General features: G+C 42.2%; 1 protein-coding gene across 1 annotated transcript; it reads left to right on the top strand.

The window, feature by feature from the left end:
* Window positions 1-589: 589 nt before the first annotated feature.
* Window positions 590-25,184, top strand: WRNIP1 (WRN helicase interacting protein 1). The gene is made up of 7 exons (XM_080377820.1): window positions 590-1,355; window positions 10,816-11,007; window positions 12,045-12,289; window positions 18,240-18,469; window positions 22,823-22,978; window positions 23,859-23,938; window positions 24,409-25,184. The coding sequence occupies exons 1-7, from the start codon at window positions 810-812 to the stop codon at window positions 24,682-24,684; spliced, it is 1,725 nt and encodes a 574-aa protein (XP_080233946.1). The 5' UTR covers window positions 590-809; the 3' UTR covers window positions 24,685-25,184.
* Window positions 25,185-25,745: the final 561 nt, after the last annotated feature.

Here is a 25,745-nt window from a genome sequence, read left to right as displayed (position 1 = left end):
CAAGTTCAGGTGGTAAATTAGGATGCGACTGGTACAGCTTACTATACTTTTCTTTCAAGTACAACCTGCCCTGCATTCTGTGTAACATGAGAGATGTATTTTCTTTATTAAAAAAAAAAAAAAAACCAAAACAAAACATTGGTAGCTCTTCAACTGACAGTTTTCACATATTTCAGTGAATGACCAGGCAGACCCCAAAGTACACATACCTCGACAATAGTGATCAGCGTGACCCCCACGGTAGCTCCACAGCACTTCGGGATGTTTGAACAGGGCTAGTGTGGCCTTCCCCATCTCCCACCATTTCCCCCAGCTTGTCATCCCACCCCGCATGCTGGTGGGACCTGTGTCCCGCAAAGCCAACAGCAACAGCCCTATACTGCCCTGGAATCACAGCGTGAGACACCACAGAGACACGGCATATCCCAAACAGACTTCTCAATATCTTATGTCAAGGTAGAACAGCAGCGCGGGTTACAGACACATGGAAGGGTGGGCCAGCTCCTGCCTCTGGGGGATCTGCCCCACAACGCGCTGGGAGCCAGGGGCAGAAGGTGGGCTCCCTCGGGACGCCATGTTGCGGCCTCCGCAGCGCGGGGAGCGCTGAGGGCTCGCTGGGGACGTGGTCCCGCACCGCCCCTCGAAGCCAGCGGGGCGGGAAAACGGCGCCCGCTTCGCCCCGCTGCTCGGGGCGGGGAGCAGGGCCGGGCGGACTACAGCTCCCGACGGGCTGCGGGCGCCGAGGGCCGGCGGCCCCGCTTCCTGCCTCGGCCTCGCGTCGCCTCACGGGCCGCCCGTGGCGGGAGCCGATGGCGGGCACCGAGGAGCCGCCGGTGCAATGCCCCGTGTGCCAGCAGGAGCTGCCGGGCGCGCACATCAACGCGCACCTGGACCTGTGCCTGCAGGCCGGGGAGGGTGAGGCGCAGCTGGGCTCGTCGCCCCCCTGCAAACGGCCGTGCCTGGCCGCCGCTGCCGCCCCGGGGAGCCAGGCGGAGGGGGAGCTGAAGGAGGCCCACCTGGCCGCCGCCCCCCCCGTCTCGTCCTTCTTCTACAAGGGCCTCGGCGGCGGGCAGAGCCCGGGAGCCCCCGGCAGGAGGAGCGGGACGGGGCGGGAGGAGGCCGCCGTGAGGCCGGCAGACGGAGGCTCGGTGGCGGGCAGCGGGGCGGCGCTGCGCGGGACGAGCCTGGGGCAGAAGCTGGAGGGGAAGCCCCTGGCCGAGCGGCTACGGCCGGACACGCTGGGGGAGTACGTGGGGCAGGAGCGGGTGCTGGGAGCGCAGACCCTGCTGCGGTCCCTGCTGGAGTCCCACGAAATCCCCTCGCTCATCCTGTGGGGGCCGCCGGGCTGCGGCAAGGTGAGTGCGCCGCCGGGCCCCGCCAGCGCGGCCTGCGGGCGGCTCTGCCACCGCTCCGCTCCCCCGGCCCGGCGCCCGGCCCTTCTCCGCTTCGCGTGGCTTGCGAGCCGGGCGACCTGGTTTATTTTCCATCTTGCTCTTCTCTTCCTGTCTTCTCGGTTTCTTCTCTAATGTCTTTATGTTGGCCGATATGGATTACAAAATCACAACCTGCTTCCTGGATAAAAGTGGTTCACCCCCACCAAAAGTAGGTTCACCTACCTACCCCTTCCCTGCAGCTTGCAGTTCGGTTACGCAAGGCCCTGCTGATGTTGGGGTAATTCAGATTTTGTAAACTCCAAAGCCATTACCTAAAACACCAGCTAGGTTTTAGGTAATGGCTGAGAAGTTTAAAAACAGCAGCAAAATAGAATCCGCAAAAATGTTTAGGAAATGGGGTGAGGTACCAGCAGATTACTACAGCAGGGTTTGCTTTAGCCTGCAGATACCTGGCCCCTGACAGAAGGGAGCTGGCGTTGCGACCAGGCGCTTGTCCAAACTTGTCCACCTTCAAACAGACACTCTGAAACTGATGGGGCTTTACAGGATCTGACTACTGCACTTTCTTCTGCCTCTTCTAAGATACCAGAAGCAGATTGTGGTGAAAAGGCACAGTAACCACAGCACAGCAGTGAAAGAATCCACAGCTGTAGCGAGGGAAGGACCAAATGGTTGCCTCATGTGCAGTCAGGAGGGAATACTCGAAGTTCTCACTTTCATCTTGTCCTTTTCCTCAGTATTGGGAGGGGGGTGGGCAGGGGAAAACTAAGCAAGCAAAATACACAATTATCTCTGTCAGTCTAAATTGTGCGCAGTGCTAAGTTTTGTGTATTACATACATAGATAGATGGCTGCGTGCAAGAGCACATTGGGAAGTCGGATAGGGAAGATAATGGCCAATGAATTAATAGTAGCAGAGAAGTTAAGGACAGAACAGCACCTTGCTGTTCTTAGCAAGTCTCCTTTTACTTTCAAGTATGCCATGTGTTGTATTTGGATAATAATGCCAGTTAATCACAGGTAGTAAGGGGCAAGTATGAAAACAATTGATAGATGAATACTGTTAGCAATGATGCAACAAGCTGTTTAGATTAGATAACATGCACCGAAAAGGAAGCAGCTGGTGAATTTAATTGCCACTTCCTTTAAAATAACAAGGTAATATCAGAAAGATCAGAGGAGATGAAGTGAAGAAGGGCTATTTGTAACAACTTGTTAAAGGGGAGGTGGGTTGATTGAAGCAAGATGGCTGGAGAGAGGAGTAGAGTCGAATTCTTTAATTATTGAATGAGTTACACATTCAGGGGCCAGGTTTTATATTTATTGATGCACTTCTGCCTTTGTCTTCTTGTTGCCTGTGTCAACAGTGTGTGCTTGCTCTTTCTTGAAGCCTTTTTTCCTTAGAAAAATACACTTATAAATACAGTGGTAACAAAGCAAAGGCTGCATACAGTCTCTGAAAATTAGAACTGAATGGGGAGGCCTTTGGGTTGTGATCTGATGAGCCCACCTTTTTCTGGCTGTGGAAATGTTTTTCCTTGAGCTTGTGACAACTTATGCTTGTGTGTTAGGTCATCTTTATGAACGTTCTGTGGTACTAAGACTGTCATGGAATAACAGGTGATCTTTTTTTATGCCTGTAATAACGCAGCCTTCACTCTTTTCATGACTCATCTTTCTCACCCACATGCCTTATGTGGGGTTGCATTTAGTAAGCTTGCTTCTCACAGTTTGAATTATGCTGCTAACCAGTCATGTGACTTGCATCAAGACTGCCTTTTGCCCCATCAAGGAATGGTTCCACAATTTATCTGTTTACGCTTTCTTTCTCCAAGTACTTCAGCTGTTGGGTAGCTCTTCTACTTTCTAGGTTGCTCCTTCTAAGGAAATGGTTTTGAGGCTACATGCTTTGAGCTAGCTCTTGATGGACCATCCATTACTGGCTAAGCCAGAAATTCCTACTGCAAAAACTTAACTTTTCCCTTCACCTATGCTTGTCAGTATTTGTAGGGTGGTACTGGCGTGTAGGTTCATCTCTGGCTGTCTTCCCCATAAATCATATTGTCTTGTCTCGGATAAATCTCAGGTAAATGGCTGAAAGTTCTGTCCTTTACTTGGATGTTTTTTTACTAAATTCCTGTCCTTACAGGTTTAACATGCAAGGCAAAATAATCTTCCCTAAAGATGGAAAAAGAAGTCTGTGGTTGCCTGCCTGCCTCATTCACTTACTCTTTGGGTGGTACGAATATAACATGACTAGGAAAACATTTTATGAGGAAGTAACCTGAAACAGGTCGAGGACAAAGAGATGAAAAGGAAGCCTATTTTGCTTTTTATGTCAAGAATCACATAACTTAGTGCTTGAAACTTGAAAGATCTTGTGGAGGAGAAATAAGTATTCTCTCTGCCTCGGAACCTGGTTGGACTGATAGTCAAAACCTACTGTTAAGTATAGTCTTTTTCAGTGGGAAAAGTACTAAGAAATAATTGCATGTTAGCTTCAAATGTAACAAGCCCACATGCTAAGCTCTTCCCATCAAAGAAAATAGCCTTACATTAGAGGGTAGGTGCTAAAATAGGAGTGCTATGTAGATTCCTTAAACCTCTTCACGCCTCTGCTACCCATGGAATTTGGTTATTGCAACCCATCTATGCCTTTTTCCATTTCTAGAGCCAAATGCCACACTAACCAATGCTTCATTTGAAAAGGGTAGAGCAGGACTAAGTAAAAAAAATAAGATAAAAATAAATGTTGATTATTTTTTTTTAACTGAAAATGCATGATGTCTTTTACAGTAGCAAAGAGTGAAATTCCAGAGCAACTCGGAAAAGTGGGTTTGTCTCTGCAGTTGCAAAGTAAAAAAAAAAAAAAAATAAAATAACTGTAGATGGAATTAAACCTTGGGTCCAAATTTCAAATTAATTTATGTATTATTTATCAGTTTGGACCTTTATGAGAAGTAGTCGTTCAACAGACTTTTTCTAAGCAAGAAGAGAATAACCTTGTCTATTAAACTGTTATAAATGCAGTATTTCGCGGTCAAGAGTACTTTTGGAGAACTTTTATCATGAAAGTAATAAAGCTAGGTACCTGAGTAAAAATACATGTTCTGCCCAAGTTGATTTCAGCCTCAGTTGTGCTTGAATATTGAAGGAAGCATAATCAAACTTGAAAAGTCAATATCAGGGTACTTCAGTTGTGAGTTTGTTTTCTTTTGAGTTTCCTTCTGTATTGAGTCTTCTTATTTTAAGGCAGTGTGAGCGTTGTGCTTTTGTCATCCTAACTTCTTAGGAAGCCAAGGTACTCTAGGTAAGGCTTTGACTTGGGTATTTTTCACTTTTGTCACTGTTGAGTGTTGAACGCAAGAGCATAGTTTATGTTTTTAAGAAGCTGACCAGACAATAGGCCAGAAGAAGAAACTCTGCCTCAAAGAGATGTCATGTTATTAACTTAGGAGCAGTTAGCATGTTCGTACTGACTATGCAAATTTTTAAAAGCCTGTATGAATCCGAGTGTAATCCGAGTAAACCATACTGTGATTTCTGACACCTTAATGCAGGGATTTAGATTGTTGCTTGTCTGCCATGGGACACCAATTTTAGTAAAGAGTTAGTGGGGACACACAGCGTAACTTGAGCACTGAATAATTTTGCTGCCACAGATATGATTTAAGCCTTATAAACCTGAACATTCTGTATTTAAATACGGTAAACATTCCCTCTTACGTTTGCTGTTTAACAAGAAAAAATGTAGGCAGCAAGTGCCTGCAACCGGCTCCCTAGAAAAGATAAGACAACATTCATGTGTGATTTTTCTTGGGGTCCATATCTGCAATCTAGTAATAAGGTAGAATGTCCCATGTTGATATGAGTGCAAAACATTACAAGCCACAGTTAGTGGTTTTTGAAGTTTCTGTCAAATCTCTACTGAGTTTGTATTGTGTTTCTGGGACTCTCATGTATTTATTTTCTTTGCTTTTATTCAAGACTTTGCTGTAAGACACATTGAAACACAGCAAGTCCAACTTACGTATTTTGCTCCCCACATATTTATTGTCCTTTCCCTCCAGCATTTTCTGTTTTGCTAATTCAAGTGATTACCTAAATGGCTACTTGATTACTTAAGTGTATTTCATCTTCTCTTATTCATACTGCTTGGGGCCTGATTTGAACTGTTTTAAGTAATGAGTTCTTCTGATTGATTAGCATGATGTTTTTAACTGAAAATGCATGATGTCTTTTACAGTAGCATAGAGTGAAAGTCCAGAGCAACTCTGAAAAGTGGGTTTGTCTCTGCAGTTGCCTGTGAGAAGTCTTCAAATACAGTGTGCTTGATTTTGCTTATGCCAGTCTAAATCAGGAAAAACTTAGGGTAGCTCTCTAGGAAGAGAAAACTGGAAGAGAAAATACAATTGTATTTGTAAAGCAGTTGGAAAATTAGGAGACAAATCTGGATGCAACAAATGGAGGCACAGCACCATTTCAGTAAACATTAGGCAATGACCTTGCATCTGTTTATGCTTGGTCTGACTTGGATTCTGGAAGTGCTGTAGGCCACATGCTGTGACTGTTGTGCAGTGACACCTTACTCCTCCAGTAGTCCCACAGTGGGCTATTTGGGGTGTGAGGAACCAAACAAGATGGGTAAGAATAGCATCTGCCCTTATATAAATGCCAACTGCTGCCACTTTTGATTGTGTTTATCTCTATAGACAGTGTCCCTAGTCCATGTTCATCTGCTGTGATGCAGTGTGGTAGCTTGGGGTCAGCGCAGCAGTGTTGGGTAGGACCCCCCAGCTTTTAAGCTGTATCCCAGGGAATTGCTCCCCTGGCTGGCATCCAAGGATGCTGGCACTGTTGGTGTCTCAGTCAAGGCAGTGAAACAGTGTGGCCTTTCCTGACTGGTTGTCAACCACATTATGGCTCTGCTGCCCTCAAAGAGAGGGTCGAGGGTGAGGAGACGCCTTTGATGGCAACACCATGTAAGCAAAAATATGGAAATCCTGGGCAGAATAAAGGAAGAAGCAAAAATCCAGGGAAGGTCATGGTCAGAGGGCAGCAGAAAAAAGCAGGATGCGAGTTCAGAGCTGTCATAATGTAGTTTAGACCCTGCAGGTCTATAGGTGTAGCTAGCCTTGTTGGGCTTGCATTTTGTTTGCACTAGGCTGTCAGCCTTTTGTCATTCCTACCGCAAACATAATTCACACTGTGGTTTGCTCTGGCACAAACCAGCAAGGTCACTTGGTGGGGAAGCCAAGATGCCAACTAGATTATCCCTGCTCAGGAATAATCCATGCTGTGTAGCAGTCTATACGCTAGTGCAGATCTCTGCCAGATCTGTTTTGGTCACTTAAAGCATGGCCTAGCAGACCATACAACCTTCCAGACTTCTTGGGAGAAGCATTTATGTTGGAACAGCCCATCCAGGTGCAAGGAGAGTTCTTGCAGTGTGTTCCCATAAAGAGTGGTATGCACGTCAGCTCCTTATGAAAAGGCTGTGAGGCTGGAACAGCACAACTGGGGGCTGTTCTTGCACACCCTGCAGGAGCTCTCTGACATGACACCTGAACACAGTATAGATGCAACCTGAGAGACCGTGTCAGTGACTGACATCTACAATGGCTGTTTTGATAAATGTATGCAATTTAAGAATGAATAAGGAAGGTCTCCATGAACATGTAGTCATAGGCAGATCCCTAAACAAGGTCTGCCTGGTCTTCCATATGAGGTAAGAATGACCTTAGGTTTCACAGTCAACATCTTGGCTGAAGCTGTCTTGACTATGATGTGACCATATACATTATTCTCTTCCAGATTTTTTCAATTGCACTTTCTGGAGAGTGCTAGGCAGTATCACTGTATATTCTTGGAAGGGGCTTTGGTGAGCTAATGCAGTGGGCATTGTTTAATGGCCTGGTATAAAGGTGCAAAAATTAAAAGACCACCTTACTTCTAAGCGGGTAACGTTACTCATTGAACATCAGCATCAGTAGGACAGGTTTAATTTGTACTTGCTTTTTACAGTTTTCTTCCAGCTGTGGGTATGAGGTTGCTTTGACTAGTGGTGCAGAGAACAGCAAAATAGGTTACACTCAGAGGGATTTGTGCAGTCAAGGAGACCTGTGGATATACAGAATATTCTTGTCTCCTAATATGAACATCCAGCTAACCAAACCAGCAAATCTGATTGACATATCTGCTGTGGCAGTGAGAGATGTGTGGAGCCAGGCAGACTTTGAGGGTTACTTTTATTTCGTCTGTAACATCTAGCCTGGAACAACTGGTAGCATAGTTGCTGGGAGTGGGGTGGTTTGGTTATTTTTTTGTTTGGTTGGTGGATTTTCTTAAGTTTTGGATGGTTGCAGCCTTTGGGAAAGTGTACCATTACTTGGGCTGACATGAAGAAGTTTGCAGGATGTGGAGGAGAGTTTCGGGAGTGATGTGTTCTGTGTGTAATGGATCAAGAAATAAGTGACCACAAGCTTAAGTTGGAAGTGTTATTCATTGGTGTGTAATGGTTCATGAGTTTCTTGGTGGAAATGTTTCTGTGTTCAGAATAGCTCTTTATGATGGCACTTCTTTAGCTTGTCTAAACAGGTAGTCAGTAAAATCTTCCAATTCTCAGCATAAAACTTGGGACAATAGGTATGAGTTTGGACAGTTTGGTGTGATAATGCAAGAGAACTGAGAATGGTTTCTGGAAGGAGCAAGGATATTACACTGAGCTTTGTAAGGTGTAATTTTTAGTGAAGTTAGCAAAAGGTTAGTTTGCAGGATCACTTCTCATTTATATAAATACCGCTTAATTTATGGAAAACAATACTTATGTTCCCTCCCATAAGGAGAAATCATGATCTAAAGAAGCAACACCTGTATAATAAAAGGAGCAGAATATCAACTTGTTTAGATTTCCTCTTGCTGCTCGTAATACTGCTTCTGATACGGATGTATTCATACGTATTAAATTGCAACATCAGTGTTACTATTTTAAAAGACTTTTTTCCTAGTGTGACAATGAAATTGCTTCAAAATTTATTTCAGATGATGAAGGGTATTCAGTGTGTTTTCTTCTGCCTTATTCCAGATCAGATTTGTAATTTTCTTCATATCCCTCAGATACAGTGCCCTTGAATTTAGTGAGAGAAACTAGAGGCATGGCATGCTAGTTGCAGTTTGTCTGTGCTAGTGCCTTCATACTTAGGCTACCCTGCTTAACTTAAGTCTCCCCTGGGTTATATGTTTCCTAGCTTGTAACCTGATACTAAGAAAGTAACTCTAGCATGTTACTGACTTTTGCTTGAGATGGTAGGAGAAAAAGCAGCATTAAAAAATAGAGCTTATAGGAAATAATAGGCTTTCAGAGGAGTAGGGGAAGTTTGACCTGTATGTGATGGGCAGTTTGACTTGCTAAATGATTGATTGTGCAGAACAGAAGGAAGAGGCCATGAACCTGCCTGTCCATGTCGAGCGCTGCTTTTGAAAGGCAGTGTACGTTTTTCTTATTACAACCTTTGTTGACCCAGAAGTTGGCAGAGCAGGAGATGTATGTGCTGACTGAGAACTGTGCAGCAGTTTTCAAGTAGATTCTTGGTCTAATACTAACTTTCAAACAAATCTCTTTGTGATCCCCCCCCCCCCCCCCCAAATCAGGAGTAGAAATGTGGAGTCCTGTGCATGTGTTTAAAAAAAAAATTCTTGTTGCTTTTTTTTAAACAACAAAACTATCTGTGACCTGGTGAATGAGGACCAGGATGCAGTATGAGCTACCGGTTCAAGTGGAGCTACAAGAAAAACAGCCACTTGATTCCATCTCCCCTCACCCCACCCCTTTTGAGAGAAGGAAGAGGTACATTTTTCCTTTTTCATCCTCAGATTTGATGTATTGGGGGTTTCCATGCTTTCAGTATTTTTTTTAAGGCATGGGTACATTCTGAATCCAGGCCCTTTTGTAAGGAAACACCACCTTTGGTTTTATTTTGTTAGCTTAGTTTTGACAATAGTTTTGTTTTTTGTTTTCCTGGCTCTTCCTCGTTTCTGTAGGCTTTACTGCAAGCACTTTTCAATGTGTCTTTCCAGTCTTGTCTTCTGCAGCAATACAAGGAGGGAGGGGGCTGGTGCTTTGAGCTCCAGTGGGTGAGAGAGGATCTGACAGGGGATGCAAGTCTTGTATCAGGACATGAAATGACACCTCTTCTGAAGACAATCAGGAAGCCCTTACTAAAAGTGAAGCAAGAGTAAATACTGATACATCCTCCCCTTTCCCATCTTGGGCTGGTTGCCATTTCAGGGACAAGGAGATCCGTTAAAGAGACAGAGCAGTGCTGCAACACCACTGGCAGCCATATGGCAGGTGGTTGCTTCTGCAGCCTCCCTGCAAGAGGATCAGGTTGGCAGTGCATGCTGCTTTAACCTCAGTACTTGGAAGTATCTTCTGAAGTGGTTTTGTCAGCACCTGTCCCACTCCTCATCTGCTGAGGCTCTCCTGTCTTCAGTCTCCTTGGGCTCCTTCTCTAATAGAAAAGTGACCTGATGGGAAAGTCACCTGATTTTCTCTAGCAATACTTTCAAATAGAGATACACTTGCTTATACTAAGGGCTGCGAAGCAAAGTGTTCAGGTATAGTAAATCTGCCTGGGGGCTAGTACCGTAGGTTGCTTCTGTGCTTTGTAGGCTCAGTGAAATTCTCTATAAATTTGATTTGAATGAGTTGTCTATTAAGGAAAGTAAACCAACATGGCTGCTTACAAAAACCAGCTCCCTAAACCTGAACAGTTTGTTCAGTCAGCTGTCTTTTACTTCACTGGCCCAGGATTTGATTACTGTTGACTATTTAAGGTTAGAGAGTTACATTTTCTTAAGTACACATGTTAATCTTCAGTACTAACATTGTCCTGCTTTTGTAGAGGATGGATTAATTTCATTTTTATGTGCAGTGGAAATAGAAGAGGCTTTAATTAAAAACACTGTAGCTTTTTATTTCTTAAATGTGGTTGCACTGTAAACTCTTTTGCAGGTGTCTTGCGGTAGTCCAGCTCTTTATCCATTAACATGCTCTACAAAATAACTGCACAGCAAATTGCAGTCAGGCAGTCTTCTGTGACAGAAATGTATTTAGCGAGGAGTTCTTCAGCGGTAAAGGAGACAGCTGTCATTGCTGGCCTTTTCAGTATTGAGGCTGAGTAGGTCTGGTAGGTAAAAGTGCAGGCATTAGAAATGCAGCAGTGGAATTGACAGCTACCTCTAGCAGGAAGTTTTGAAGTCTTCGATGTGCTAGAATAGCATGAACTGAAATACTTCATAAACTGTCAACACTGTCCCTATGTCCAGAATATATAAAGTTTTTTTGTACGCATTTCCTTCAAAGGAGGATTGTTTGTGTCCAAAACAATTTTTACAAAGCTTTCCTCTATTGCTGTTTCAGACTACACTGGCACACATCATAGCCAACAGCAGCAAAAAGAATGGTACGAGGTTTGTGACGCTATCAGCCACAAGTGCCAAGACAAACGATGTTCGAGATGTCATCAGCCAAGCCCAGAATGAAAAAAGACTCTTCAAGAGAAAAACCATCCTCTTTATTGATGAGATCCATCGTTTCAATAAGTCTCAGCAGGTATTGTACTACACTGCTTTTTGAAAAAAGCCGTTGTCAGCACTTCTGTAAAACTTCCCATTTTGCCTTAAGATGGTAACTTTGGCTTTTTTGATTTTAATGTTTTTAGTAGATGAATATGAGAGAAACATAAAAACTAAATTCTGTAACTCACTTGTGATCAGTGTTTAATTATTATGATTTAAAGATTTAAATAGAAGGCTGAGCTATACTAGTAATTGACTTATGTGCTTGTATGACATTTTTCTGAAATACTATTTCTGCAAAGTCATGTTAGTAATGTTTGCTGCACAAATCTTAATTTCAGCCTCTACCCTGGAAGTAGCATTCTGCATTACCTTTAAAAAGGTCTGGAATGTGAGTGTGCCTAGGGTGTGTGTGTGTTCTAATGTTGTCCCCTGTTCTCTTCGAGAAAAGAGGAAAATAAAGCATGGCATGGTACTTTGGGATAACACATTGCTACAGCCATCACTGGGCATTTTTTTTTTTCTTTTTCCTTTCCTAGCTATAGGTTTTTTCTTTAGTCATACCATGGAAAGCTTGAATTCTGTACTACAAGTTACAGTTTTTATATTGAACCATACCGCAATCTTCCTATAGATTTTTGAGCAATCCTATATAATTATGTAGGGAATTGTAGCCCTAAAGGTTGATTCAAAGGGTATTTAGAAGTAGCCTCATTATTTTATATATTTGATTAGGCAATTTTGTGATATTTTATGTTTGCCAAGCAATAAACCAAAGTCACATAAATAAACTAAAAATTTGCATTTTTTGACAGTTAATTTTCAGCTGCTAGGATCATTCTCAGTGCAAGCGTGAGTTATTAAAGTGAACAGCCCCATAACGTGCTGTGCGTATGAGATCAAATCATTTAGATAGCTGAGCAGATGAGCTGCCTTGTCAGTGAGGTTATTTGTCATATCAACAGGGAACCCAAACACTCACAAGATGCGTAAAATGTAGCCTACTCACATGGGATGTTTCAGGTTGTCATTGATCGAGATCAGCTTTTTCTGCTTCCCTCCCATCCTCAGGACACTTTCCTTCCTCACGTCGAGTGTGGGACAGTGACCCTGGTAGGAGCGACCACAGAAAATCCTTCCTTCCAAGTCAATGCTGCTCTTCTGAGCCGATGCCGGGTGATTGTCCTGGAGAAGCTCTCGGTTGAAGCAATGGAGGCGATTCTGATGCGGGCCGTCAGGTCCTTAGGGGTCCAGGTTTTGGTCCAGGGCGACCAGCACAGCAGCTCTGCAACTGGCAGCAGCAGTGAGAGCTCAGAGTGAGTACTTTATGGGCTGCAGGGTGTTAACGCACACGGCCTGAGGAATTGACTGCTTGCCAGGGAGAGAATGAAGCAGTTGGGGGGTGGGAAGAGAAACCCTAGCCACTTCTGATAGTAAAGAAAAGAAGTGGCAGCATATGGCAGGGGCGGGGGGGTGACAGGAGAGAGAGAATTCAAAGCACTGGCTGTCTCCATCCAAAACATAATCTCACCGTCTGGATTAGGAGAGAGTTTTATACTTGGATCTGTAGCTCCTGACTCACCCTCCCAGGATATTTAAATCTGTTCTTCTGCTGAGGATTTGCTATGGAAGCCTGGAACTGGTCTTTGTCATGTCCTAATGTGTGTTACTTCTTGCTGTTGGTTGTGAAAGCATCATGTTACTATTAAGTGGTGGATGAGACATCCCCTCTTAAATTAATTAGGAAATGCCCAACAAAAGTTTGTTGTTTTCTGAGAATTTTTTTTTTAAATAAGATCAAGGAGGGTACTTCTATCTCTTGGTCACAGGATAACTGCTGTGGTATGTTTTATGGTATGCTGTCGGGCGAGGGGGCTGTTGCTGTGAGGTGTTAATAGATTGTTTTAAGAGAGACTTTGTTTTTCTTTGTTTCTTGTTGTCCAAGCCAGATAGTCATGTTAATCACTTCAGAGAATTTTGCAAAGACAAGGTCCAGATTTGTCTCTAAGGGATATTATATGCCTTCTGAAATGGCTAGCAAATAAGAATATTTGGTACTTGGTACTGTGCTGCTTTCATGCAAGTTACTACACTTTCTTTGCGTTGATGCTTGTCTGTACTTCTGCTAATAGACCGTGTATTGATGTAGTAATTGGGCAGGCACTCCATATGAAATAAATAAGAGGGAATCCACTTCGTCCTTTAGTTTTATCACAGAATGCAAGCAGTACAAATTGCTAACCTGAATGCTGAGGCCAGGGCAGAGAAGGGAAGCTATTCCCTTCTTGTTTTTAGGGTACCCTGGCTCATGGTTTTCTGATCTGTAGCTTTTACATATTGTAGTAATGTGAATTTTAGAAGAGAGGGTAGTACTGCGTGTCAGCCTTAATGTAATGGCACAGCTGTGGTTGTGGCTACACCCTGACTAGGGTACGGAGACTTGCCTTGCTGTATGAGATTAAAGTACATGGCATAGTTTCAGCTGCAGTTGTTTGGGTTTGGGTTTCGCCAGACTCTCTGTATCTATAACCTTCCGTTAGCTATGGATGATTTGAACAGCACAGTGTGGTGCTTCATCAAACTGAAAGAAGTCTGGCAGGCAGAGTGTTAGACAAGCAGTTTCAGAAATCGATCCGTGGAGAGAGAGGGCCCCGCTCCAACAGCTAACGTGAGAGCCAGGCATTCAAAAATAAAAACAGGGTTCAGAATTTAGGAGCGTTTGTTGCAGTTGTGTGCTAAGTCTTTCTTCCCTTTCCTGCTGCTGTCTGGTTCTGGTCTGTGGTTGATACGTAGTGTTGCGGATGAGTTTGTTTTTCTGTAAGCCATCCTGTCCTTACTGCGATTCTGGTTTTGGTCTCCTTGTTAATTCCTTCCTTCTTGCTCCACTGTCCATACCATTTCTGCTCCTTCATTTCCTCTCTTTCTACTGCTCTGCAGGAGCACAGCTGTGTCTCATCTTTTACCTGTTCACCTCCCTGTCTTTTTGAAACAGGGCTGTCATTAGATGCAGACAGGTAAGTGTTCATGCTGTCCTGAGGAATAAGTGAAAGCCAACAATTATGATTTACGTTTGTTGTTCACTGTACTTACCTTTGTTCCAGAGTTGGAAAAGGAGCTGTAAGGCAACATGTCCTCAAATGTGCAGCATTCCCACTTTGAAAATGCTGCAGAGATCTAGCCAGAAGGCACAAGAGATGAATTTTGGATTTCGTTTCCCATGTGAGTCTCCCTTCCCAAACCACAGAAGTGTAGTATGAAGTCCTGCACGTACTGTGTGGCATCAGTTTATCAGATGCTCTTGGTATCAGATCACTTGACTGACGCAGATGAGATTTTGAAGAAAAGGATGATTCTTTGTGTTCTTTCCTATCACCTTGAGGAATAAGGTGAGGGTTAATCTTCCTTAGTCGCTACAGGCATCCTCTGTGCTCAACGAGAATGCAGCCATCACTTCTGCATCCCACACATGGGCAGCAGTTATCATAAGGAAAGTGTGCTCTACCCTAGTCTGTTTCCTTAGATTTTCTTGGTGTTTTTTTCTTATCTTGCTTCTAGTGTTGCGGCAGTTTTCTGATGAGTTTAGGTCACCTGGCTTCTCCACCCCACTGTAACCTTTTCTTACTGTAAAGCTAAAACAGAAGTAGCAGGAGATGTTACCTACTTTGGTATCTTTTTCTTTGTTATGTCATCACACTCATAAAACTTCTTTGGCAGTCTTAATATTACTGATTTCCTTTAGGATAAGATCTACTTTGTTTTAGATTTTCATCAGCTTTACTGCCATCAAATTGTGCCTCTTAAAGCCTGCACTAAATTAAGCTGGAAGATGGGGGAATATGAAAGAAAGAAAGATAGTCATGAAAAAGAAAAGCAAGGAGTCGTCAATGTTAAAGATGCTTTATTTTGCTGAAACTTTGCGTGGGCTTTCTGAAGTTTACCCTGTCTCAGTAATAACTACAAACTGTTGCAGGTGTACGCTGATAGACTAGACTTGTACTGTGTCAATGATGGAGCAAATCAAATTCTTCTTTTCGTGGCTTTTTATTTTTATCATTCAAGTGCTGCCTTCAGAGTGGTATCTAATCGAAATCAGATGGTAAACTGGATGGTGGATTAATGTATTTGAAGTTAGGTAGCACAGAAGGCGCACAGCTGAGGGAAATGAAAGGATCCACAGTTTCCTGTTGGCAAGCCCGGACATCATGCGGTTCATCTTGTTAGTGGCTGTATTACAAGTACTGACAGGTTTTGAATTCACTGGTTTGTAAATCACAATGTTGAAGACTGGCTTCCTTTGGGTCTTCAGTGTTCAAGACCTTTTTGAAAACTATTCCCTTTTTAGAACACCCATCCAATTTCCTTGCAGGAAATAGAGTTGCTGAGACGAGAGGCAACATTCAAAGACAATGCTGTAAGGCAGTGAGCAGTGGATATCATGCTGCAGTATTTCAGATGAAGAACTGTATTTGTCTGTAAAAGTGTTTCGGTCTGTCAAGGAGCAAATGTAGTGAGAATAATTGCACTGAGAAAGTAAGAAGTTACTGACTTACGTGTGAAGGAAGCAATGGGTACTTTATCTCATGTTCTGCTCAATTATTTTTAAATCTTTCATCACACAGGTTCTCCTTGCTTGAACTTCCTGATGTTTACTTCTGATATTGCTTACACCCTTGTGTTATTGGATCAAATGCCACAGTGTTGTACAGGTTTTATGGGTAGTTCATCACATGTTTCATGTTGGTTCTTGGCACAAACTGTCTTGACGGTATGGAGATAAGGAGGAATTGGAAGAAGGATTTATTATCCTGTAGCGGTAGTTTTCCATTCCTTTAGCTAATATATCACCGTCAGCTCAGTGAGTGATGGATCCTGGGGTGTCCCTTTTGGCTTGTTTATGTTTTTGTCTCCAAGTATCATGGGTTACAAGGTACCAACATTGAACATTGGCACTGAGTGAGTGTTTGGTGTTAATTTTGGAGGGTAAAAAAAAATGAGATTGCCTATCTGCAAGAGGATCGAGAGCTTGGGAAGAGGTCAGAAAGCATGGAAGTTATTCTGCCTTGCAGTTCTAGGGTGTGCAGAAGTCAAGTAAAGTGGAAAGATGTAGGGTACTTGAGCTTCTGAAGACAGGATGGGCTTAAAATTGTAAAATACAGCAAATGTCTTTTGGAAGCCAAGATATTAAAATAATTGTCATTCTCATTTTGAAATCAGGCTCCTGCCTAGTAAAATTTAAAATCTTAAATACCATTTTTTAAAATTATTTATTCCTCAGAAAAAATAACTGAGTTCAATCATTCTGAGTATAAAATATTATTTTGAAATACTGAGTGTTAATAGAGCTGAGATTATGGAACAGGGAAGCACTATATTATTTCCAGTCAGTGATTCTCATCAGTACACTATGCAAACAGCTTGATGTGGAAATTTTCTCCATTTATTCTTGTTCTTTATTATGTCCTGTATGCTGTGCTATTGTTGTAGACATGGACTGGATCAGTCTAATACATAATACATTATTTGGAGCAGAATTTCCATTACCAGTATGTTGTAACTTGGATTTCACCATGGAAGTGGACAAGACCTTTGCCTGTAACCAGATTTCAGATTTTCCATAGTTCCTTGTGCATATTTGTTTCAATTCCTGTAATACTAATTGCTTGTATTGAGTCAACAGGGCACTTAAAAGACCTGTAGTGAAACTGAAGAAACAGGAATACAACTCGGCATTCTTGCCCAGTTTCTAATTGGCAAATAAATGGCAAAAGTGCTCTGAGGTCTCAACTTCGTTTGGGACAGACTGTTCTTGGCTTCTTGCAAGTGTAGTACCTGCCTTTTAGTGCTCTCAGCACTTCCCCTCCACTTGCCATCACTGAGTGGAGTTGTAAGTATTGGTGTGAGGAGGCCTCAAGTGCATGGCGTTCTCTGCAAACAGCAGGCAAAGAGCTTAGTCCACGCAGGTAAAACCTTCTCTTAAGTCTGTCCTGCTGGTGTATCCAAAGTGTTTGCTCAGTGTGCAGCATATTTGGTTTTGTTGCATGTTGATGGAGGTATTAGCAGCAGGATGTCTGTGTGTAGTGCCTGGTGGATTTTTAAAAATAGCTCTTGCTTTCTTTGCTGGCTTCTTTCATTGAATATAGAAAAATCTGGTGCCCATCTGTAGTGCTGAGAGGGGAACATTGCTCCCTGATTTTCAAGGGATTTGATGCATGAAGTACTTGACTGAGTAAGTCCCTGTGCTATTACATTCTTCTGCTTCCCTGTTCAAACACAAATACAGTGTTTGAAACACCTTGGAGAAAGTGCAGTTACTTTGGTGTGCCACTGTGTGTGCCTGTTAATTTTTTTTTTTTCCTAGCTTGATCAAATACATGAGAAACAAGGAGATAAAAATATGACAAGATGTGTATGTGTATATAGATAGATCTCTTTTGCCCACAGGATGTGATTCCAGCTGCCTGCTCTATGCAGCATGGATTATGGCCCTAGAGGACATCTGTCAGCCTTCACTTGCAGTGGTGTGGCTTAAGATTGCAGCACTTCAAGCTTTTCCCTCTGATGTGTGGGTCTGAGAGGGCTGTTGAAGTTTTTCCAGCACCTACTGTCTTTTTTTGTGTGACAAGTGCAAAGTGGGTTTGCGAGGAGGAGGAGGAGGCGAGTAGTGAAGATCAGTGGATACATGTGTCTGGGAACCCTGGCATTGTCTTTTTGTACACCACTGGTAATAACAGTAATAAATCTTTCTGGCGAATGAAGTGCAGGGCTGTTGTGAATCCTTAATTATTTGGCACACAGGAGCTTCATAAGAAATTGCCTCTCATGCCAGTCATTTGGACAGCTTCCTACCTTTTCAATTGTCTTTCCACCAAGGAATTTGAAGTGCTAGCTGTGAAATGCTGATGGAGTAAAACCTTGTAAAGTTCAACTGGCTGTGCCAGAATTGTGCTCTGGAAAAAACCCTGACTGTATTTTCCCTTGAACTTAATGAGAGGAGGAAAAAGTAAGGGGGTTAAATAGATGAGGGCACCTGCCCTACCTTTTTCATGTGCAATTGTATGTAACATGCATTGGGGCAGGAGGAAGATTGGTCGGATCCCACAGTGTTCTCCCAGGCTCTGCAATGCTTAATCATGACAAAATGAGTTAAGAACAGAACTTAAACTCAGCTGTCTCTCAACAGTATTTGTAAAGAAATGGCATCTCTGGCACAATATGCAAGGAGAGGATAGCGATGGGGGCTAGCAGTTTATGATTATTCTGTTGCAGATTCCCGGTATACATAGAGGAGAAAGCTCTAAATACCCTAGCCTACCTTTGTGATGGTGATGCAAGAACTGGACTGAATGGACTCCAGTTAGCAATACAGGCCAGATTAGCAGCGGGGAAGACCACTCCTTTGAATATTACCAAAGGTGGTTCTGCAGATGGCATTCTGATAACAGAAGAGCATGTAAAGGAAGGGCTACAGCGATCTCACATCCTGTATGACCGAGCAGGTAAGTACCTGATACAGTTCCTGAAATACAACGTTCTCAAGAGCTGCCAGCCTCTGTAATTGCTGTTTCTGCTCCCCATTTCATACCAGCTGCTCTGGTGAAACAGTACTGAAATTTGGCCTAAAAATTACTTTTCCTTTACAGTGTAGCAGGCTCCCCAGAAATCCCTTCTAGAAAGGGTGTCCTCTTGCCACTTAGGAAGTGTAGGTTAGCTGAAAGGACATATTTGCTGCCCTGCGAATAGTTGCATGGTGAAATTTTTTGTTCTTTAAGGCTATTAGAATATAGTCTTCAAAGAGGGTTGCCATGTAGAGAGGGAGAAGTAATTTGATGAGGAGGTTTGTTCTGGAAGGGTTGGAAGTCTTCCATTGCACTTTACTCCTTTGAAAGTCTTGGAAGTGCTCACTTTCACAACACGTTATGTGAAAACCTAAGCGGTTTGCTTTATTTTTAGAGTTGCTTTTTAAGGTAATGAATTTTGTAGCTTGCTTAGGGCAGGTCACATAAATCTAATTGCATTTAAGGCTTCCTAATGTGATAACTGCACAAATTTGTGATTTGGCAATGTTGGGCATCACAGTAGTTGGCCACTATACCATTGTATGTGAGAGGGTTAAAAATCAGAGAGTGAATGTTACAGGTTAGGTGAATCCCCTTGAATGCATTGTGCTAGTTCTTCAGCAATACTTGAATCACCAGGTAGTATAGTATCAAATGTTTATGCCAAGCAGTATTGGGAGAACTGATTTTTTTTTTGTTTTGTTTTGCCACTCTGTCTGATACGCTCAATTAACCGTCACTACTCAAAATACATGATGAGAGATTTCTCAAGGTTGTTTGTAATGTATGTGCCTGCTTGTAGCCTTCTTACTACAAAGAGGAAATAACGATTTATTGTCAGGAAAAAGTCACTTGGGCAGATACTGATATGATGGCAGCTGAGAAGTTGAGGGTAGGCAGTGGGAGGGAGAAGAAGAAAGTCATGATAAGGAGGAAGCGGAAAATCTGACAGGTTTGCTGTGTGCCATGTATGTCTGTTGTGTGTTTGCTGTCGCCTTGTGGCCACTGTCACACAGAACTCTTGGCTGCATTCATTGCTCCCTGCCCTCCTATGCCTGTTTGTTCTGTTAGAGATGGCACGGAGCGCCTCTTCATGAGGCTTGCATCAAGTCTAGGTAGCATGTGTCAGCCCATTTCTCCATGACAGAAATCCTTCAAGCTCTGTGTAGGGTTGTACTTTTTTTTTTGTCAGAGATTTTCAGAGAGGGATGAGAGCAGTGAAAATTCTGGGATTTTTGACTGTATGAATGCCAAAGAGCCTGCCACAGATAGTGTCACTGTAGCAGATTGCCTGAGTGCATGCCTTTACAAAATCTCTGTCTTCTGTGGAGTAATCTGTGTCTCAGCTGACCACTTTTTTCCATAGTAGAGATACCTGTTTGTCCTTTTATGTACAGAGGGCTTCTGGATAGAGGCTACTAAAGCTATTTTTCTAGCATGTTTTAGCTAATACTTTTTGAATCACATTTGTGGTGGTAGAATCTACGATCCTCTAATATGAAGTGCTTCATTCAGCCTTATAAAGTGGAGCGACATGATGCTTTCTCATCATGATAGCAGCAGCATACATTTGAGTGTAGTGTGTTCCTGTAGAAAGCACCAGATAATCGATTAATGTTCAGTGAGAGTTATGTAATTATGGAATTTTGATTTTACATAATTATTTATTTTTGGTCACCTTCCACAAAATTTGCCAAATATGTGTGGTGGGGTGTTCTTTTGTGTACTTTCACCAAGTAGTCTAGGAAGGAAATTATTCATAGCCTAGTCATTAGGCTATTGTTCTGATCTGTGTGCAGACATATAAAGACAAGATCCTTGTGCAGATAATCTATGCATTTTAGCTTTTTTTTCTCCTATACATTTTAGGATTTTCTATGCTTTTTAGGAATTTTAGGAATTCTATGCATTTTTTCAGTCCTTTATTGAAGAGCAGTTGATGTTTACCTTTGGCTAAGACAGAAAATAATGTGAGATGAGGACTGTGATTTTACTTTTGCCCACTACCTTATAAAGAGGTGCTTAAGAAGTCCAGATATTTATTATGGTCCATGAATGAGGCCTTTTCCCTGTCTTCTACCAATAAGACTTTAAATATTTTAATCAGATTAGCTGGAAAATATTTCATGAGCACATAAAGCAATTTAGGGACATAAATCAACAAGATTTATATATCTGTAAACACCAGACACTAGCATACCCTGTCCTCCACAAAGCCTGTTGTATAGTGTCTTGTTTCACTTCAGAAAGGTGTTTGCCTTTGTGGGAACTGCATAAAGCAAAAGTATTTTGATTCCAAAAGCTCTTTAGAGTTTTGACTTCAAGAGGCATTCGGGATGCAGAACAGCCGTCATAGATAAGCTGGCATGTGTCTGTCTCTCATCTGAATTGAGGAGGGCAAGATCTGTATGTTGGCTAACCAGCCTGAGAGAGCAAATAAAGGTCTGGAAAAAATTCTGTCCAGTTTTTTTAAACTGCTTCTGGTATCTCATATAGCATTTATATAAACTGTATTTTTTAGAAAGAAAAATAAAACCTCTTTGTCCAATGCATGTAACAGTATTTTGCCTTTAATTGAAACTGCATTTTAAAGTACAACTGCACCGTTTTTCTGAAGTCCAAATCTGGTGTGTAAGTATTGTTCTTATGTTAATGACTTGGTCACCAGAATTAACTTTGTAAGGAAGGAGATAAAGGGATAAAGCTGTCCCCTTTCCCAGCCTTCGTACTCTGAAGTCCCCTGCAGGTATATATCTCTAGTCCCAACCTATCCGCTGGATTCCTTCTGCCTCTCCAGCTGGTATCCCCGAGTATGACACTTCACATTAGCCCAAACTGTATAAAAACACTCCAGCAAAAAAATCTGGGCAAGTGCAACCTCTGAGATATTTAAAGGCCATCTTCCTTACTTTTAAGAGACCAAGAGACGCCTCTTGCAAGAGGACAACGCGAGTTCAGCTGCTTGGGTTTATTGCTACTGACTCAAATGTTGTGACGGAGCATGGACATGCTGTTTGTGTTGGCACGCACGATGACTGCATACCGCAGGGCTTTTTGTGTGGAGTCCTAGCAAAAATAGCTGTCTGCTGGCCTGCATATGCCAGCAGTGCATGTCGAATTCCCCACAGATCTGCCCTGTGGCGTGAACAGCGGCGCAGGAAGAGGAACCCACTTTCTGACCTGGGAGGTGTAGGTCTTATTGGCTATGAAAGGAGCAATTGCAGCCATATGGGGGCTTTCATTTTCAAACTCATGTGTGCAGCGTTTTATTTTGTAGGGCCTACAAGCAGTTCTGATATGGCCCTCGGGCTGTAAATCCTTTTAGCCATAGGAAGAAGAGAAATACTAACAGATGGCTGTGCATGCAGCCAGTTGCCTTTATAATACACACCTAGCTGTGAGCCAAGGAATGCCAGGCACTTTAAAAAATAAAAAAGGCAGATTGTGTGGAAAGTTTTGCAACAATATTACAGCAGTGTCGGTTTTTAACATTAAAAAAAATCCTTTTAATTCATTCATTCTTCCCTCTCCTTATTTAGCAGTCTGGCATTTCAGATTTTGTTGGTGGGTTTTTTTTTTGTTTCAGCTGCTTACAGTTTTCAGACCCTTCCAGTAGTGCAAGTGTCCACAACTGAACACAACATTTCTTTGGGGTTTCATGGGGTTTTGTTCTGTGGTCCCGTTTCCTCCAAATTGTGTAATGTGCCATCATTGAATATCCACAGCAATGTTTCCTTTTTCCCCTATATAATACAGCAAACTCATGTTTGATTTACTGCATGCTTTATCTTCAAGCTATAGTTGATGTGAAATGTCTTTTTCTAAAATAGCACTAGTGTATAGTAGTGGATTTCTCTAATTCTTTTGTTTTTTTAGAGCTGTGGGCATGTCCAAAAGCAACTGTCAGTGGTTTGTACATGCTCAGACTTTACTCTTTGTCAGTTAGGAGATATTTATATAGAGTCTTCTTCCTAACTGCTTAAAACATCTGTAATATTTCTCTTTTGAAGGAAAGGTCATTAGAGTACCAAAACCACATTGTTTACCACCCTCCTTTTTATCTGCAGTTGTTCTGTTATGCTTATGTAGTTAGTGGAATGATCCATGTGGCAAAGCGTGAAGGTGTTGAACAGATTAATGAATGCCCTAATCATCTATACATAAAAAGAACTTGAAAAAGCAGGTTATGTTTACTGGCTGTGATCTAGTAAAATATATTGTGTTCCCTTAAATGCATTTTACTTAATTTCCTCCTAAGAGCTTTGTGTACCACTTCTCCCCCATTCTAAATAGGAGAAGAACATTACAATTGCATCTCTGCCCTGCATAAGTCTATGAGAGGCTCAGATGAAAACGCTTCCCTTTACTGGCTTGCTCGAATGCTTGAAGGTGGTGAGGATCCGCTCTATGTGGCGAGAAGGCTGGTGAGGTTTGCCAGTGAAGATATAGGTCAGTATTTCATGTTGGAATATGAAGTTGAGTGAAGATCTGCCAGCCTTCTGGTTTCCAGAAATTGGCACTTGAGGAAAAAAAAAACCCCAACCAAAGCTGCTATATGCAAAATAGGTACAAAATACTGAAATGCTCCACATCCAGCAAAAGCTTTGTGTATGCATACAGAGACCTACCTACATGTGGTGTCATTGTGATGATGATTATCTATTGCAGGAGAAACAAGTATTTTTTAGGTCAGGTTTTGGCAGTGTGTTAATATAGGATTCTTTGAAACTCTGGTGATTGTAGGTCACCAGTAAGCTTGTGTCACAGAGAATGTGTATTTCAGGGATGTCTGGTTTTTTAATGACTCGGGAACATGAATGTCTACCCTGACTTGCAAACCTCAGATTTGATGGCTGGCTCCCTAGTTGTAAGGCATCTTGATTGACTTACCCTAAGTAACAGATGCAACAACATTTTTAGCACATATGTGATGGGTGAAGAGTTATGAGATCTGGGGAAGCTATGCCTTTATAGCGGTATCACCCCATTTCCTTCTTAATTCCAAAAAGTGAGTGAATCATACATGGGCAGCTGCTGCTCAGGCTGCCACCGTGTGGCAATAGATTCAGTCTGTAAATCATACCCATGACTTAGACCTTTCATTTGTGGGGGGAAGGAAAAGAAAGGCAGTGGATGGAGGGAGTATATCTTACATTCTGCAAAGTATTGTACCAGAAGTTCCAACATCTGAGAAAGCAACTTTGAAATGTGCATGGATAACCTTCCATCTTACAGGGGGCAGGGTAGGGAAGCAGGGATAAAACAAAAAACCAACCAGTAACTACAGTAAACTGACTTTAACCTGCTTTTATCTGATCCCTTTTTGTAGGGCTGGCAGATCCTCTGGCGTTAACACAAGCAGTTGCTGCTTATCAAGGCTGTCACTTCATTGGAATGCCAGAATGTGAGGTAAAGGCTTCATTAATTCACTGATTTGAAAGTACTACAAACTGTAAAACCTATCTGGAATTATGAAGAGAAACAGAGATTGCAAGGACAAGGCAAATGTAGTTACATGTTCATTCAGCACTCCCCTTCTTTGACAAGTAAGAGAACTTCATAGCTCTTAAAATAGATGTAGTTTGAAATAAAATTCACTGCATATTTATTGTTAAAATGTGGTATGTGAACTAACGCCATTTTTCTCTCTGTTATAAATAAAATAATATATTCTGATCTTCTAAGGTAGCTATTCTTTTCTAGTGGAAATCATGAAGGTCTGTGGTGGTGTTAAGTGATAATGTTCATACTATAGTAGCAGGCAGAGATCAGTTTGGAGACATAATCCCTGTCACGCTACACAAACAGTCTGGATAACAGAACTTTCCCCAAAGAGCTTAAAAGAAGTCATTTAACATTTTTCCTTTTCTTGTTTCCAGGTGATTCTAGCACAGTGTGTAGTATACTTTGCCAGAGCACCAAAGTCTATAGAGGTATATAGGGCTTATAGCAATGTCAAAGAATGTCTGAGAATGCACACAGGACCTCTGCCACCTGTTCCGCTGCACCTGAGAAATGCTCCCACAAGGCTTATGAAGAACCTGGGCTATGGTAAAGGCTATAAATATAACCCCATGTACAAGGAACCTGTAGAGCAGGACTATCTACCAGAAGAGCTGAAAGGAACAGACTTCTTCAAGGAACAAAAAACCTAACCAGCCTTGCTGGCAACAGGTTTTGATTTTATGAATCAAAGCATTTCTACTGGGATAGAAATTCCCCTTACAGTTTCAGCCGTCTGTTACTATGGTTGAAAGTATTAAGCCACTGAGCCTTTCAGGTAGTTTCTTACCCTTCTGGTTATGCTGCTGTTATTCTGAAGGTGTTGTGTAAAGAATTGCTGTTAGGCAATATAGAAATGCAAAAATAAGCTTTATCAATATAGTGCTGTCACCCCCTGGTTCAAATGAAATGGAGAAAAAATGAGAGACTTGTATTTCTTTTGCTGTGAGACAAGGAATATTACTGTGCTGCTGTTTAAGATCAGTATCTAATTCAGATTTTGAGAATGTTTATTTTCCAGAAAAATAGTAAATTGTATCTCCTCTGCATAAAATACTGTAAAAAACTGTTAGTGTAATTTTTGCTCTTACCATGTTCCGGAGAAGAATTTTGTACAACAACATTTATTAAACCAATAAAGGTGTTAAAAATAGTGTCTGTGCATTTGTTTAGATATTTTTAGGTCAGCAGTGTGGTTTTGAAAGTTTGAGGTTTCTTTATCATCCCTACTTTCCAGAGCAAGTTTAAAGCATTTTGGAAGTAGAATAGTCATGAAAATAGCTGAATTGTGTTAGTTTCTGAAGTTGTATCATGTAAAATTTTTGTGTGATGGCATTTTGGAATTACTTTTGGAAAGGAGATTCCTGCTAGTGAAACACGTTTGTGTATCTCCAGTTGTGCATCGGGAATTCCATTAGCTTTGAGTTGGAAAGCCGAGAGACAAATTGACAGTGCTGTTGTAACAGTTTGGCTTCCCCTTCCTGCTGAAAACATAACCACATCCAAGATTGCTGTTGACTGAACATTCCAGTAAGTGGAGGGTGGCCATGGCAGTGCCCCTGATGTTGACAACATTCCTTCACTTAAGCGCTGATTATTTTTCTTCTCCTCAATCCTTCTTAAGTATGCAGTGGTCCAGTGTGCTGAAAAGCCGGCAACTGCTAGAAGCGTGTGTGACTGTGCTAACTAGCAGTTGGGTAGCAGGAGAGGACCG

The sequence above is a fragment of the Falco punctatus genome (genome assembly GCF_963210335.1).
Source record: "Falco punctatus genome assembly, chromosome: 3".
Lineage (NCBI taxonomy): Eukaryota > Metazoa > Chordata > Aves > Falconiformes > Falconidae > Falco > Falco punctatus.
Note: the sequence above shows the minus strand (reverse complement) of the source record. Positions and strands in the feature narration are given on the sequence as shown.